The sequence below is a fragment of the Onychomys torridus genome, chromosome 5 (assembly GCF_903995425.1).
Source record: "Onychomys torridus chromosome 5, mOncTor1.1, whole genome shotgun sequence".
Classification (NCBI taxonomy): Eukaryota; Metazoa; Chordata; class Mammalia; order Rodentia; family Cricetidae; genus Onychomys; species Onychomys torridus.
The window spans coordinates 48,071,117-48,088,361 of NC_050447.1; the positions used below are offsets into that span (position 1 = coordinate 48,071,117).

At 48.9% G+C, this 17,245-nt stretch overlaps 1 protein-coding gene across 1 annotated transcript in view; it reads left to right on the forward strand.

Moving 5' to 3' along the window:
* Positions 1-8,968, forward strand: part of Crispld2 (cysteine rich secretory protein LCCL domain containing 2) — a 55,889-nt gene extending 46,921 nt beyond the window's left edge. Inside the window, exon 15 of the mRNA XM_036188218.1 lies at positions 7,679-8,968. Within this exon, the coding sequence (XP_036044111.1) occupies positions 7,679-7,733 (55 nt within the window). The 3' untranslated portion in view covers positions 7,734-8,968. The remainder of the gene's footprint in view (positions 1-7,678) is intronic.
* Positions 8,969-17,245: the final 8,277 nt, after the last annotated feature.

Here is a 17,245-nt window from a genome sequence, read left to right on the forward strand (position 1 = left end):
GTTTGTTGTGTGTGTACACATACTCACATGTGCCACAGCAGCATGTGGAGGTTGGGGGGCCACTTGCAAGAGACAGTTCCCTCCTCCATCATGTGAGTCCCAGGGATGGAATTCTCATCAGGCTTGGCAGCAAGCGCCTTCACCTGCTGAGCCATCTCCCTAGTCCCTGTTATTTTCATTTTGTTTACGTGAGATAGGGTCTCAGGTAAACCAGGCTGGCCTCCAGCTTACTGTGTAGCTGAGGATGTCCTTGAATTTCTAATCTTCCTGCCCCTCCTTCCCAAATCCTGGGATTATATAGGCCTATGCCACCACCACTCCTAGGGAGGCAATTGGTATTTTAAATCCTGAGTGGCATGGGATGCTGCTCACACTGGCTGGTGTGGCAGTTTTGATTTCACAACTGTTTCTTAGAGAAGGAGGTTTCCTGGAAGTTGTGAAAGGTGGGTGTGTGTAGAAGTGAGACTCTCCAGGACAGCCTGTTCTCTCTCAGACTAGATTGGCTATGCCACATCCTCAGAGAGAGCAGACACCCAGACAGATGCCTGTCAGCCAGGGCTCTTCTTAGACTATGGCGACAGAAGCATTCCCAGTCATTGTGAACAGTAAGCCTTTGGCAGAGGGTGTATTCAGGTGGGTTTTCACCTGGCTGTGGAATTGTTCAGTATGAGCAACTCTGGGCACTGACCTGGCGGCTGAGGACAGGCATGCATAATAGAGATAAAAATCTCTATCCTAAGGGCCAACAGACATCCACACTGAGCCACACAGGACTAGTAAGTAGCCACAGCAAAAAATAAAGAAGAGAGATGGTCGCTTGCATTTGATTTTAAGATCAGTGCTTATAATGTCTCTCAGGAGCGAGTATTGGGGCAAACCTGGATTTTCAAGTGTGGAAACAGACTCAGGCAAAGGGATCCAAATGGGGGTGGAGTCTGGGTCTGCCTCTTTTATTTTGTTATTTTCCCCTGAGGCGGGACTTCACTATGTAGCCCAGGCTAGCCTTGAGCTCGTGGTCCTCTTGCCTCAGCCTCCCAAGTGTACACTCTGGCAGTCTCCATCAGTACAGAATTGAGACTTGGCAAAGCAGGCCTGGGCACACATGTCTGCCCAGGGAGAGAGCTGCATGTATGTGCCTAGAGTCAGCAACGGTTTCCTCCCTTCCCTTCCTTATTATTGAACCCAGGGTCTCGCCATGTTAGGCCAGCACTCTTACAACTGACCCACATCTCCAACCCGTCTTTTTGCATTTTATTTCAAGACAGGATCTCACTAAGTTTTACAGGCTGAGCTGGAACATGCTGTGTAGACCAGATAGGGTTTGAGACAAGGGTCCTCCAGCTGCAGCCTCCCGAGTAGCTGGGAACACAGGCCTGTACTACCAGGCCCAACTTCAGTGTCTCTTCACAACCCCTCCTTTCCATGGCCAGAGCCATGGACCCCTCTGCATCCCAGGATTCCGTGACTCCCCGAGGCCAGCTGCTAACCAGTAGAGGCACAGGCTGTGCTGCTCCAGAACCAGCTGTTCCCTCTCTCACTCCAGGCTCTGCTGGAAGGTTCCAGATGGCAAGAGCTCTTCCTGGTGGAAGGATGCTCTGCTGGGCTGCCCCGCCTGCCCTGAGGAAGGCCTGATTCCCAGTGCCTCTGCAGAGCCCCTGACCAGCTGTGCCCTGGCCTTCAAGAGAGCCTCCCTGCCCCCTCCCACCTCCTCTTTTCTCCTTCAGAGGATCCAAGAGGTTTTTTAAGAGGTAGTAAAAATAGTGGTGTGTGTGTGTGTGTGTGTGTGTGTGTGTGTGTGTGTGTGTGTGTGTTAAAAGAATAAATGTGGAAAGTCAGTTCCCTCCTTCCACCTTGTTCAGCCAGGATCTCACTTGTTTCTGCTGAGTAGTATACCCCAGACTAGCTGGCCTGTGAGCTTCCAGAGAATTCCTGTCTCTACCTTCCATCTAACTGTAGGAGTGCTGGGGTTATAGATGAGTTCCAGCACCTTGGCTTCTTAAGTTGGGTTCCAGGGATCAACCTCAGGTCTTCAGGCTCATGTGGCAAGCTCTTTTACCTGCTGACTCATCTCCTGGGCTCTGGTAGTGAAAATCACTTTTTATGTTTTAGACAGGGTCTCACTGTGTAGCCCTGGCTGGACTAGAACTCTCTGTGTAGACCGAGCTAACCTCATATTCAGAAATCTGCCTGTCTCTGCCCCTGGAATGCTAGAATTAAAGGGGTGTGCCACCATGATGGGGAACCACACTGGCAGCATGGCTGAGCACACTGTGGGTATACTTCACCATCCTGCTTTATGGGTGGCACAGGGCACTCACCATGCTGTGGACAGACAGCTGTTTGCTTATCAGGATGGCCTCATTGTTTACCAGGATGGCCTCATATCCAGCTGTTTCCTTCCTTGTTCTCACCGCACTAAGCGGTGAGAAACATCTTTGTGCAATCCCACACACTCCCAGCAGGTCCCTCGGGTAACTTCCTTATAGATAGCAACCACAGCCACCTTCTTCCTGTCTGTACCCACCTCCTGTGGAGCCCTTCCCACCAATGGCTTCCTGCTGTGCGGGGACCAAAACCCACCTGTTGGTGCCCAGACAGGCCTGCTCCACCTGCCACCTCACACCACACTTCCACCTTGTGGTCTTTTCTGTTTCTGGAACATTCGGAGGCCATTTCTCCCCCAGGCCCTTTGCACTTGCTGTCTTCTGACCCCGAGCCTTCTTCTCAACTCCCTGTGTGTCTGTGGCTGACCATTCCTGCCAATCAGATCTAAAGACACGTGCTGCCTCCCTGGGAGACATTCCCCTCCCTCCTGACATTGCCCTCCTCAGGTCCGGTCTGCCTGTTTCTTTCCTCAGTCATCACTCTGTGGAATTTCCTTGTTTGTCTGGTGTAGGCTCCTTGAGGGCCAGAATCCATCTGTTTTGTTCCTACCCACAACATACTGAACCAGAGTCCAGCATGTCCTAGGTCCGCAGTAAACAGTAGTTGAACGATAGATAAACTGTTCAGTCTAGCAAGCCATTTGGAACTAGCTGAGAGATTTCTGATGGCTTTTATCAAATTATTTTGAATTTTTTTTTTTTTTTTTTGGTTTTGTTTTGGGTTTTTTGAGACAGGGTTTCTCTGTACAGCCCTGGCTGTCCTGGATCTCGCTCTGTAGACCAGGCTGGCTTCAAACTCTCAGAGATCCACCTGCTTCTGCCTCCCCAGTGCTAGAATTAAAGGTGTGTGTCACCACTGCCTGGCTATATTTTATTTTTATGAAAGCCAATTATCCCAAGGACTGAAGAGATGGCTAGGTTGGTAAAATGTGCAAGCATGAGAGCTAGGTTCAGATCCCTGGCACCCACATCAAGCTGGGCATGGTGGTGCATGTTCTAAAGAAGGTGGAGACAGATGTAGTCTGGAGGCTTGCTAAACACCTTGCCTTGCCAAAAGGGCTAACTCCAGCTTCTGGGAAAGACCTTGTATAAAAAAGTAAGGTGGAGACAGGTGTGGTGGCACACCCCTTTAATCCTAGTGCTCCGGAGGCAGAGGCAGGTAGATCTCTGAGTTTGAGGCCAGCCTGTTCTACAGAGTTCCAGGACAGCCAGGACTAGATAGAGAAACCCTGTTCTGCAAAACAAAACAAAACAAAAAAACAAAAACAAACAAACAAACAAAAAGTAAGGTGGAGAACAATTGAGGAAGACACCTGATGTCAACTTCTGGTTCCTGCCCACCCCCGAACCCCCGCCTCCCCCTCCCCAGTTACATAGAAACAACCTGGAAGTCTATACTGTCTCCAGTCATGTGTGGGGGTCATGAGCTGACTCATAAAGAGCATCTGAGGGTCGAGTAAGAAAGGCAGGGCTGGGGGAAGAGTACTTTATGACCTTCACACCCTACACACCTTCCTCAGACACACAGGGCTGGAGAGCAACGGGCCTGCTCAGTGAGTGTCATGGCTTCAGGAAGAGAATGGAGGGACCAGCATTCACCTGGACCCCCCTCGGGGCTCCCTGCTGCAAGGTGGCCAGACTACTCTGAAGTGCCCCCATAGTTCCAGGCAAGATGTCAGGTACTCCAGCCTGGAGCCTCCGGCCTGGTTGGCAGCCTTCGGGCTCTCTCGTCAGGGTTGTGCGTGCCAGCACCCAGCATCCTACCAGAACCCTTCCCAGCTCCCTTGTTCTTTCCCCCACGTGGCTTGTTCACGTGCGGGGCAGGCAGGGAGCACGTGGCACTGGGTGGTTCTCTCCCAGCTACTACTCAGTGGACAGAGTCCCGGGAGCCGGGAGCTCTTCAGCCTGAAACCCAAGGAGCAGAAGGCACTTTTCAGAAACCAGCCCAGCTGCTGGGTAAGCCTGGCCTTGGGCAACTGCCCGTCTCCCTCTGCTTGGCCTTGGCAACCTCTAGGAGCACCCCCCCCCCATGTCCTGGTCTCACACCTTTGTGCAGCACCATGTCACCGAGCGTGCTTAGCGGATATGCTTTTCCAGGGTTCAACCCTGGGGTAGCCAAGAGCATGAGGCTGCCACGAGGAAGGCAGACAAACAAGCAGGAATTCCAAGCAGCTGTTCCCGCAGGACTGGGGCTCCCTGGGCCGCCCAGGGCCTGGCCAGCTGTCAGCTCTAGGGGTTTGGTCCAGTCTGGGATCTCCTACTCCCGGCAGAGACCCTACAGGAAATGGCATTGATAAATCATGGCTGGGTTGTTCAGATCACGCTTGGGCATTTCCATAATCTGTAGTGTGCATGCTGTAACTATGAATGGAAAGCCCTCCCTCACTGAGAACTCGAAGGTTAACTGGCCACCCTGCACGCCTCCTCCAGGAGGTATCAATTAGTGCAATGTTTACAAGAAACATTTTGGCAGCTATCAAGATCTCAGATGCACCCAGGCTTTTATTATTATTGTCGTTATCATTTTGTTATTATTTGTGGTGCTGAGGATGGAACCCAGAGCCTTGCACATTCTAAGTAAGCACTTTGTTACTAGCTATGTTGCCATGAGCCCAGTACTCAAGCTTCCTTTACCCTTTGGAGACAGAATCTTGCTCTGTAGCCCGTGCTAGCCTGGAATTTATGATCTTTCTGCCCTAGCCTCCCGAGTTCTAGGTTATGGGCATGTACCACCACATTCAGCTCACATCCATACTTTGATCCAGCATTTCCATTCCCAGGGGCTTCAGGACTCACAAGTGGGTGCATGAAAATTCTAGACAATGTAGAGTCCCAGATAAATATAATCTAAACCTATCAGAATACTATGCACCTGAGAAAACAGTACATGGACATTCTAGCAAAGTATGGTGGCCCATGCTTGTAATCCCAGTACACAGGAACCTGAGATAGGAGGATTTGCCACAAGTTTGTGGCCAACCTGGGCTACATAGCCAGAACCCATCTCCAAAAACAAATAAAAAAATTCCGAGTTATGTTATTAAGTGAAGAAAGCAAGATTCGGCTCAGTGTGTGTGTGTGTGTGTGTGTGTGTGTGTGTGTGTGTGTGTGTGGTCACATCCATGAGAAGTCTGTGTAGAAGGTAGTGGGTGTGGCAACCTAAGCAGCAGAGGCCTTAGAGGAGCAGAGCTCACCATAGAGCAGCAAGGCTGGAAGGAGGGTTTCTCTCCTTTACAGTATATAGCTGTGTACAGGCTTTCCCACGAAACAGCGAGGACTTTGCTTTTTCCTTTAAATAGTTGTGCGTGTATGTGTGTGTGTGTGTGTGTGTGTGTGTGTGTGTGTGTGTGTGTGTGGGTGTGTGTGTGTGGGTGTGTGTGGGTGTGTGGGTGTGTGTGGGTGTGTGGGTGTGGGGTGGGTGTGGGTGTGTTGGTGTGGGTGTGAGTGTATGGACACGGAGTTCAGAGGGTAATTGTGAAGTGGGGCCAGCCTCCCACTATGTATAAAGACAGACTCAAATGGATGGAAGATGGAACACTTAAAAGGCTCTTAGAAGAAGGTAAGCTCAAACTTGTACGAGCATGAGCTAGGTATTGCTTTCTTAAGTACAACACCAAAAGTATGTGAAATTGTGAAAAATTGATGAATGGGATAATTTTTTTAATTTATTTTTTATTTTATGTGCATTTGTGTTTTGCCTTTATGTATGTTTGTGTGAAAGTTTCCGGTCTCCTAAAACTGGAGTTATAGACAACCATGAGCTGCCATGTGTGTGCTGGGAATTGAACCTGGGTCCTCTGGAAGAGCAATCAATGCTCTTAACTGCTGAGTCATCTCTCCAGCCCTGAATTGGGTAATTGTAAACTTTTGTATTTTAAAAGACACCACTGCCAGATGGTGGTGGCACACACCTTTAATCTCAGCACTCGGGAGGCAGAGGCAGGTGGATCTCTGAGTTCGAGGCCAGCCTGGTCTACAGAGTGAGATCCAGGACAGACACCAAAACTACCCAGAGAAACCCTGTCTCGAAAACAAAAAACAAAAAGACACCACTAAGAAAATGAAGAGAAGGGGGATAGAGAGATGGCTCAGTGGTTAAGAACACTCACTACTCTTGCAGAAGACCCCAAGTTTGGTTCCCAGCACCCAAATTGAGAGGCTCACAACAGCCTATAATTCCAGTTCCAGAGGTTCTGACTCATCTATCCTTCATGGGCACTGCAGGCACATGGTGCACATATAAACACTCAGAAACACACATAAAATAAAAATAAGGAAGTCTTAAAAGAAGAAAGAAAAATAGATACCAAGTGTTCATGTGCTCAGAGTAATCTATGTGGCAGCAGAAGCCTGACTAGGAGCTGCGTGTGGTGGTGCACACCTTTCATCCCAGCACTCGGGAGGCAGAGACCAGCGGACCTCTGAGTTGTAAACTATCCTGGTCTACAGAGAAAGTTCCAAGGCAGCCAGGGCTATTTTGACACCGAGAAACCCTGTCTCGAAAAACCAAAATAAATAAATAAATAAATAAATAAATAAATAAATAAATAAATAAATAAAAATAAATAAATAAGTAAAAATCTGGTTGGGGGCCAGGGTTGTAGTTCAATGGCAGAGTGCTTACCTAGCGTGCACAAAGCCCTGGGTTCAATCCCCAGCATTGCATAAACTGGGTGTGGTAGCACTCAGGAGGTGGAGGCAGCAGGATCAAGAGTTTAGGAGATATATATATATATGTATATTTAAAATAAGTTTGATATCAGTCTAGGCTGCGTAACACCCTGTCTCAAAAAAACAAACAAGAGACCCTGAAGAACTTGACTCCCACTAGAAGATCATGGTTTTGATCGACTGTGGGACTCTGGTTGGTCTCCTGATTCCCTGCTGTCTATGTGTCTCACCTGCGTGTACAGACAGTAACAATAGCCCTGCCTTGGGAAGGATAGTGGACCCAGGACTGCAGATTCGGATAGCGTCTGGTGTGTGTTCCCCTCATGACATCCTTTAAGTCATCTGTCAACCAGATGTCTGAGATAGATGTCAGCAAAGCCCGTGGGGGAGGGGGAGGCAGGGCATTGCGTGGGCTCAGATCCAGGGCCCGGGGCCCAGAAACCCTTGAGTTAGAATGTGACTTTGAAGCCTCATCCTGAACTCACACTGTAGCTTCCTGTAAGTGGGAGTAGGCTGGTCCAGCTGGGTGTGACTTCTGTGGGCTCTGTCCTCACCACACTGGCCCTGTCAGCCATTCCCCTGCCCACGGCTCTTGTAACCTCCTACCCTCTCTTCTCTTGCAGCCTGAACGCTCCTCAGAGTGGAAATGCCTTTCGGATCTTCGCCGTCAGGCAGTGAATGTGGAGACCTGGGGAGAAGGGGACGTCATCTACTGGGCTTGGGGTCCTGCTTTTCATCTGTACTTTGTCCTTTGGGGGTGGGGGGTTACAGAGATCCAGGACTCTTTCTTTCAGTGCCATTGAATGTCCTGTCCCTTTGTGGCCTTTGGCGAGGGTACCACAGCATCATCAGCTCACGAGCAGCATGCCATGGAGTCTTGGATGGACAACCAGCGCCCAGCCTGGCGAGGCTGCGGTCCCCAAATGGTCACTCATGTCCTTTCAGGAGCTGCTCACTGAGGCACTCCTCACCACGTTTGCTTTGGTGGGCGGAGGGGGAGGTGTTCAAACCCTTGAGGAGACAGGTTTGAGGTGTGTCATGAATGGGACTCTTGTCTGGGTAGAGCCCTAAAGTCACAGTGCATCCTACCAACAGAGAAATAGGCTCTATGTTTGCTGGTCAGACAGATAGGCTGCAAGGAGAGACCCGGGGTGAGACTTGGGCTCTGCCCCTGGTGGTGTCCTTGCTTCTGTCCCCAACCCTCTTGGCAGTCACGTGCTTATGTGTCCAGCAGAGCTGGTCTATTTAAAGTTGGCAGCGCTCCAGAGATTTATCTTGTCTTTGTCCTTGTCTATGTGGCCTGTTTTCACATGACCTTTGGTCCCATGGAGGACCGATGCATCAGGAGCCTTCCCCCCATTCCATGACCCTGTGGGACTTCTGCCCCCACCCCCCCAGGCTGGTCTAAGTGTCCTCCTCTGGGGCTTGGCTTTGCACAAGGTTCTGGGTCTTAGATGTCTGCTCACTCCTTAGATGTCGGTCTCACTGCTGCTGTTTGAGTGATAACTCCATGTCACATTCCCCCTAGTTTGGGTGACCTAGTTTTTAGCTGTGGGAGGAATGGATTCCTGGCACATTCCTCATGGAGGTTAATGGAGTGGTTTGTGGTTGTAAAACTGCCCATGACACAGCAGCCACCAGGGAGAAAAGCCGGGACACACAGGAAGGACTCCTGTCCCTATTGGTGTGTTCAGTTCTTGCCAGCATCCCCAGAGTTCCAAGACTGTGGTGAGCCCTGGCTTCCATCACTTAGGAGCCTGGCCCAAACCCACTGTAAAATGAAACATGCTTTTGTAAACAGCTTACTCTAGAGAAGGTGAAATCCCACCCCAGCCCTGGAGATGTTGCAGATTGCCGGTGAGTGCTGGCTTCATGTGGGGTTTCATGATCCAGCCAACTATTTCCTAGGCCAAAAAAAAAAAAAAAAAAAGCAGAAAATAAAACAAAATCACCACCCCTGAGGGATGGGCTGGGGAGTTGGCTTGGTGGTTAATAGCTCTGTGGCTTCCAGAAGACCTGAGTTCAGTTCCCACCACTCACGGCCTGTTCACTTCCACCTGTAACTCCAGGTGATCTATGGTCTCCACAGGTACCGCACAAATACACATGAATAAAAGTACAAGCAGTTCTTTTAAAAACCCTACGGGAGTCTGAACAAAACCCTCCCCCCAAGTAGCCATGTGGACCTAGTTGGGTTAAATGTTTGTTTATTTCTTTGAGACAGAGTTACATCGTGTAGCCCAGGCTGGCTTCCTGAGGGCTGAGATAGCTTTCCCCAATCCATCCCTTCTGGGGAGTTTATAAAATGCACACAACCTTGAGCCAGCCCCAACTGGCCTTCACAGGGCTTTTTCCACCTCACATGTGTGAGTGTGGCATCTTTGCAGGCATAGACTCTTCCATCCCAGATGTCAGAGCCGACATCTGTTCAGCCTGTAAAGGGAGGTTCCTGGTTGTTATCAAACATCTGGGAACGTCCAGATTCAAGGAGTACTGTGGGACTCTGGCTTCACCCAGCCTGTGCGGTGGCAAGGTTGAGATGGTAAGGAAAAATTGCTCCCCTCCTGGGTTTCTAGAATGAGTAACCAATCCTATCTCCAGGGGAACTTGCTGTGTGGGTGTGCACCGGGGTCCTGGGTGTTCCCTGGCTGGCCCTTCCACCAGACACAGGGGCCTTGCTCATCTTCAACAATGGTTTGAAACTGGAAGCCCTTTTCTTCAGAAAAAGGAAAAGAAAAGAAAAGAAAAGAAAGCCCTGAATGACAAGACCTTGATGTCAGAGCACTTCTGACCCCGTGTGTCCGTCAGCTCTCCCAAGTTTAAAGTGACCACACCCATGCCAGCTGCATCCCCCGACTCTGTCCTGTGATGGTCTCCATTTGTTTCCAAGTTGTGCCCGGTCTGTTCAGAGGAGTGTGCTGACTCTCCATGATCTGTAGGCTCTCTTGGCCCGCAGTTTACTGTGTGCTTTTTTCTATGAAAAATGATATATTTTACAACTTCCTATGTACAAAAGTTTATTGTGAGTTTTTGTGCTTCGCATGAACAGGGCCACACTGGTTGTTGCTATGGATTCAATAAAACTGATTTGATTTCTAACACATGCCTGTAGTGCATCTTTCTAGACACATCATTTGTGAACTCACTTGTCTTGTCCCCACAAGTCCCAAGCAGCCAGTGAGGCCCAGGTGGCATTGTGGGGGACCTCAGAAACATTCTTGGGAAGTGTGGTCAAGAGACTGATGACTTACCAAAATGTAGGTTCTGGCATGCAAAGCAAGGATGGGAGTGGAGATGTTGTGTGTCCCACAAGCCCCAAGACTGCACTTTGAGCAAGTGATGACCACTGGATCTTTTGTCAAGGACCTGTCAGTGAGAGCTATAGTGACAAGATTGAAGACTGGCTGGGTGGCTTTAATAACAGAAGGGGGGCAGGCTTCTGAAGTCAAGGTGCAGGTAGGGCTGGCTTTCTAGAGACCTCTATCCATAGTTTGTATCCTCTCCCTGTGCCTTCCACGGCAGGGCTCTGTGTATCCACCTGGCATCTCCTTCATTTTTATAAGAACAAGTCATATAATGACCCCACATCCCAATATGTCCACTTCAGGGGTTAGAAATCCAGCATAGGCATCTTGGACAGGATGCAATGCAGTCCAAAGTTGGCCTGTTCTTCACAACATGAGCCCAGGGACAGCCCTGCAACCTTACTATTTGGAGGGGGCGGCTTTCTTGTCCAGGGACCCCACCACCTAGCACTCTTCCTAAATGCCCATGCTGAGAACTGTCGAATATGGACTGTACTCCCAGCTGTATCAGAAAGCTGGGGGAGGGTGCTGGCCAGGATCAGCGGGGGGGCCACGATGCCTACCAACTCTCACCTTCTGCCCTTTATCAGAGGATACTGGCCGGATCACCTGAGCCAGAGACAAGAGGAAAGGTGTGGATGATCCACCCCACCTCCACCTCTGGCATTTTTGTCAGGAAAGAGACAGGTATGAGCCTGCTTTAGGGATTTGTTGTTGTTTGATTATTTGTTTGTGCATAATTTGATTATTTGTTTGGTAAGTCATTGATCGATTGCTTGGTTATTTGGTTATTTGGTGGGTTTGGTTGATTGGTTAGGTGGTTGCTGGATTGATTAGTTAGTTGATTGGTTGGTTAATTGTTTCAATTGATTAATTGATTGTCTGGTTGTTTGACAACTTGGTTGATTGGTTGGTAGGTTTGGATGATTGGTTAGTTGGTTAGTTGATTGGTTGGTTGGTTGGTTGGTTGGTAACTTGGTTGGTTGTGTGGTGGGTTTGGTTGATTGTTTGGTTGTTTGGTAACTTGGTTGGCTGATTAGTTATGTGGTGGGTTTGGCTGATTGGTTATTTGGTTGACTGATTGGTTGGTAGGTCTGCAGAACTGGAGATTGAACGGTTTGGTTGATTGTTTGGTTGTTTGGTAACTTGGTTGACTGATTAGTTATGGGGTGGGTTTGGCTGATTGGTTATTTGGTTGACTGACTGGTTGGTAGGTCTGCAGAACTGAAGATTGAACTCAGGATTCTGTGCATGTCACACAGCACTATCCCACACGCCTGTTGTTAGAACCATAAGCAAGGGGTCAGAGGTTAGAGAAGAAGGGCACAGGGCCATAAAGGTCACCTCTACATACTTGGAAACACTTACCTCAGGTACTGGTTAGCAGCTGAGACTCAAATGCCCCACTTTGCAGGTCTGCTACTACTCAGTGCCCACTGCAGGACACTGGTCCAGCAGCTGCACCCCCCAAGCATCTGTCGCCATGCCAACCAGAGGCAGCAACAGTAGCATCTGGTTGCCAGTGGTCCTGTGTGGTCATGGGTGAAATGAGGCTGATGTGAGTGGCACTGAGCACATGGCAGAGCGTGACAGCTGTCACACATGGATGCTAATGTCTTCTTGCTGTGAGTGGCTGCTTCCTGTGAGTGTGTGTTCTAGGGAGACACTTCACCAAGCATAGGAAAGAAAGTTCTAGTGAGCAGAACCATCTCACAAGTCCCCATCTCTACCAGAGGACAAGCAGTAACCAGAAGACCCTGGGCCTGGGTCCAAATCCATTCTGTGGCTTCTCTTCTCCCTCCCAACCCTGCTTAAGCACATCTGTCACCACTGTGCCATGAATGGCAAGAGTCTCTGCAGGGAGCTGCATGTGGCTCCCATGTCTTGGGCATCCTCGAATCTGGAGGGTGTGCTTTGCTTCTCCATTTATGCTGTTGGAGTGGTGCAGAATACTGGCAGATGGCTTGTAGAGTGTAAATTGCCAGTGTTCGCTCACAGTAAGATACAGGGTGTGGATGCTGGGCAGGGGTGTCATGGAAGGGACGCTGTGTTCTCGTGTGTCACACCAGAGGCCCAGTGGCGTCCATTCTGTTCACTTGTTAAGAGATCCCAGATGTGAAACTCCATTTCTTGTTGGGTTTTTTTTTTTTGGTTGTTTGTTTTGTTTTTTTATTTTGACAATAACTCACTCTGTAGCCCACTCTAGCCTCCAACTTATTGGGCAGCTCAGGGTGGCCTAGAACTCTCAGTTCTGCCAGCCTGGGTCACATAATAAATTTGAGGTCAGTGGGAGGAATATGAGAACCTATCTCAAAATAGCAAAATGAAACTAACTAAATAAACAAATAAATATTTTATATAGAGAAGGTATCTTAGGGTTTCTATTGCTGTGAAGAGACACCATGACCATGGCAACTCTTAAAAAGGGGAAACATTTAATGGGGGTGGCAGCTTACAGTTTTAGAGGTTTAGTCCATTATCATCATGGTGGGGAGCGTGGCAGCTGGGAGTATGGTGGCACACAGTCAGACATGGTGCTGGAGAAGGAGCTGAGATTCCTACATCTTGACTCACAGGCAACAGGAAGTGTTCTGTCTCACTGGGCATGGTTGAACATATATGAGACCCCAAAGCCCACCTCCACAGTGACACACTTTCTCCAACAAAACCACAGGTAAAGGTGCTTGTAAGGTAAACATTTTGATTCCCATTCAATCCCTAGAACCCACATAAATGTGGAAGGAAAGATGGGACTCCACAAAGTTGTCCTCTGATCTCACTTATGTGTGAGTCAGGTTTGCTTTGTGGTCTGAACTTCCCAGGGCTTGGTGGCATGCAGCCAGGCTGACCTTTACCAGCATACATGTCTCAAGCACTTGCCCAGGATCCTGCACCAATTCCCGAAGATGAAACACATAGAAATACATAGATGCCAGGCCCACCTTACAGGGTCTAAGCCAAGGGTTGACATAGGCTGATTATCTGTCCTTCTAGCATATTCCCATGCAGCCTTGATGGTCTGGAGATGTCATTGCATGAGGATGTGCTGTGTTCCTCTTGGCTGCAGGGAGAAGAACCCTGTTTCTGTCCATAGATGCACCACACACTCATTCAAGACACAAGGTTTCTGTTACCATGCTCCTGACCCTTGAGGTCCATCAAAGGCTTGTGAGGCTGGGCCGGTCCTCCGTTGACCAGGGAGCAGCCCTTGGCCCCTAAACTGACCATCATCCAAACCCCAAACTTCCCCTTCAAAGAGTTATGTAAGTGTTCCTTTGAGGCCTGGAAACTTCCAGATGGCTTTGAGGCCCATCCCACCAGCTGCTCTGAGGATGTCAGTGCTGGCTACTTCCTGGGGACATGGACCAGCTGTCAAGGATGATCAAGCACACTGAGGCTGGACCTAGCCAAACCCTACAACAGTCTTTGTATCTCCATGGCCCCTTGTGAAAGCCACAGGGCCAGAGGACAGAGCCAGGACTGTATGACCCCAACATCTGGGCCACAGCCCCTACCAGCTGCTCATCAGTCTCAGAGGAAGGTGCGTGGGTGACTCCTGTTCACCCCAAACAATGGGTCTCTTGTCCCCTCCTCTGCCTGAGTATAGTTCTGGGGCCCAAGACATCATCACCACTGTGACCATGAGCCACTGGCTCCCAGGCTCCAGGAAGTCAGTCACCTGGAAAGCTTGCAGAAGTTCCCATTTAGGGACATCACTTATAGTGAGACTATGGCTAGGCGGGGATGGGAGTACTTGTGCATAAGGCCCTGAATTTGACCCTTGTACCATAGAACTGAAAAAGGGGATACCCCCTTCAGAGACGCCTAAATGTAGAAACTAAACTTTTGACAAGGTTCCAGGTAATTTGACCATTTCTCTCCATGGATTTTAGGGGGGGACCCCCTTTCTCTACCTGGTAGGTGAGGTTTAAAAACAACAGCAGAGCTTTCCTGTCTTATAGCCATGAACTTGGAATTAAAATGTCAGTCTTCCCCAGAAGAGGAGAATCAAAGATTTTAAGCTTATTTTTACTAGAGTACAGAGGGCTGACAGCACACCAGTTCGAAAAGAAAACAAATATGAGCACCCTGGCTTTGAGTTCTAGAATGCAGGGGTCCTCGGCATTGAGGGTCTCATACCTCCTAAGATGCCCATGGCTAGTAGGCAGCAGAACACCCAGGACAGTGTGTTGGAACCAACAGAGAGGGCTGAAGACACCTCTAGCCCGGCAGCTCCCTCTTCCTCTTCCTCCTTGCAACTCATGGCAAGTTCTTTCCAGGAGACTAGATAGAATACCAGGAAAGAGCTCAAGGGATTTCCAGAAAGCAGCCCCCTCAGTTCAGGAAGACAGGGTGTGCTGGCTAATTTTATGTCAACTTGACACAAGCTAAAGTCATCTGAGAGGAGAGGACCTCAATTAAGGAAATGCCTCCATTAGGTTGGGCTGTAGGCAAGCCTGTAGGGCATTTTCATAATTAGTGACTAATGGGGCGGGCCCAGCTCATTATGTGTGGTGCCATCCCTGGGCTGGTGGTCCTGGGTTCTATTAAAACAAACAAACAAACAAACAAACAAACAAACAAACAACAGAAAATGGGCTGAACAAGCCATGAGGAACAAGCCAATAGGCAGCACCCCTCCATGGCCTCTGCATCAGCTCCTGACTTCAGGTTCTCACCCTGTTTGAGTTCCTGTCCTGACTTCCTTCAGTGATGACCTATGAATGTGGAAGTGTAAGCCAAATAAACCCTTTCCTCTCCAACTTGCTTTTGGTCATGGTGTTTCATCATATCAACAAAAACCCAAAATAGTGGGGTGTTGCTGTGACAGACCTGACCATGTTGTCTTGGGGAGGATTGTGGAAGGACTTTGGAGCTTTAGGTTAGAAAAGCCCTTGAGTGTTGAGAGCTCAGAAGCTGTTCTGTAGAAGCTTATCTGGGAGATAAGAACGTGGAGAGCAGTGCAGAAGATGGAGGCCTGGCTTGGGAAGTTTCAGAGGGAAGCAAAGACTCTTCCAGGCCATTTGTGTCAAGAATCTGTGGTGTCTGGTCAGCTGGAAATGAAGAATCAGCCATGATTAACAAGAGACCAGAACCACTAAAGTCAAATCTTTGTTTTGCTGGAACAATGGATGCTGGACAGCTGGGCCTGGAGAATCAGCTGTGATTAAGAAGAGGCCAGCATCACTGAGGTGATGTCTTCTGGGAGGTGTTTTCTCAGGGTCGGCACACAAAAGCTGTGTTCCAGAGAGGTGGCCAAGGGTGAACCTGGTGCTGTCAGCCAAACTGGTCCTGTGTAAGAGTCACCCAGGTGATACTGGTTTTGAAGGCATGAAGGGGTCATGGAGACTTGGCACCGTGAGAGGCCAGAAAAGGTCATTGGTGAAGGTTCAGCTGGAGCCCTGGGATTGAAGGGGTCATGGAGAAAAGTCGAGGCTTGGCACCATGAAGAGAGCCTATGAGAGGTTATTGGTGAAAGTGCATCCTAGTTGCTGCAGGAGACGTCAGCACTTTGGAGATGCAGGACCATGGGCTGTCCATTAAGAACAGCAGCAGTGGTGGAGTGGAGCCAGCTGGAGCCTGGAAGACAAGCTGTGTGTGCTGCAGAGGGCGGAGCTGGAGAACTGACCCAAGCCCTTTGGAGGAGCCCAGGAGATCATGAGTGGATCCCAGATATTGGGCATTGAGTTATTTACACTGTTGAAGCTTGGTTTTGCTTTGTTCGTATTGTGACGGTGCCCTGGTTTTTCCCTCTTAAAGTAACAAAGTAATTAGCTTAGTTTTGATCTTTTAGGAACCCACAGTTGAGAGACTTAGAAATTTTTAAAGAGATTTTGGGTTTTAAAAGAGACTGGATTTTTCTTTTTACAGAGATTAAACTTTTAAAATATTTGAATTGGTAAAGACTATGGGCCTTTTAAGTTTGTAATATGTTTTATAATTGCAATATTTATTAATCTGAGGTTTTGGGGATGAACAACCAAAAAAGAGAGGTTATGTCTTAAAAATCATCATGTGTTAAGTTGACAAGGGGTCAAGTGTACTGGCTAGTTGTATGTCACCTTGACATAGGCTAGAGACCTCTGGGAGGACCCCAATTGAGAAAACACCTCCATAAGAATGGGCTGTAGGTAAGCTTATAAAGCATTTTTAAGCTTAGTGATTGATGAGGGAGGGTTCAGTCCATTGTGGGTGGTGCCATCCCTGGGCTGGTGGTCCTGAGTTCTATAAGAAAGTAGGCTGAGCAAGCCATGAGGAGCAAGCCAGTAAGCAGTTCCCCTCCATGGCCTCTGCATCAGCTCCTGCTTCTAGGTTCCTGCCCTGCTTGAGTTCCTGTCCTGACTTCCCTTCAGTGATGGACTGTGGACCTGAGTGTAAACCAAATAAACCCTTTCCTTCCTAATTTGTTTTTGGTCATAGGGTTTCATCATAGCAACAGTAACCCAAACTAAGACACAGGGCTTCTTAACTTTCTCCACTCCCAACCCCATTTTGCCCCCCAGAATTATATCCAACTCAGGTATATAGGTGCATAAAATGGGTAAAAATAAAACCCCCAACTGACAGTAAATCATAGCAACATTTATTTTTAAACAGTTCTTTGAGTTGAACTGTTGAAGTGTGTATCTATAAGCCAGCATTCCTCTACCAAGGTGGAAGTGGAGACAGGAGCCCCCTGAAGCTCATAGCCGGCTAGCCCTGGGCATATGCAGTCTGAACAAGAGACTGTGTCTCAAACAAGGTAGAAAGTGAGGGCCAATCACCAAGGTGGTCCACTCATCCACATGCACAATGTGCCACATATGTGCCTGCAGAGAGAGAGAGAGAGAGAGAGAGAGAGAGAGAGAGAGAGAGAGAGAGAGAACGAACCTGGTTCTGGACTGG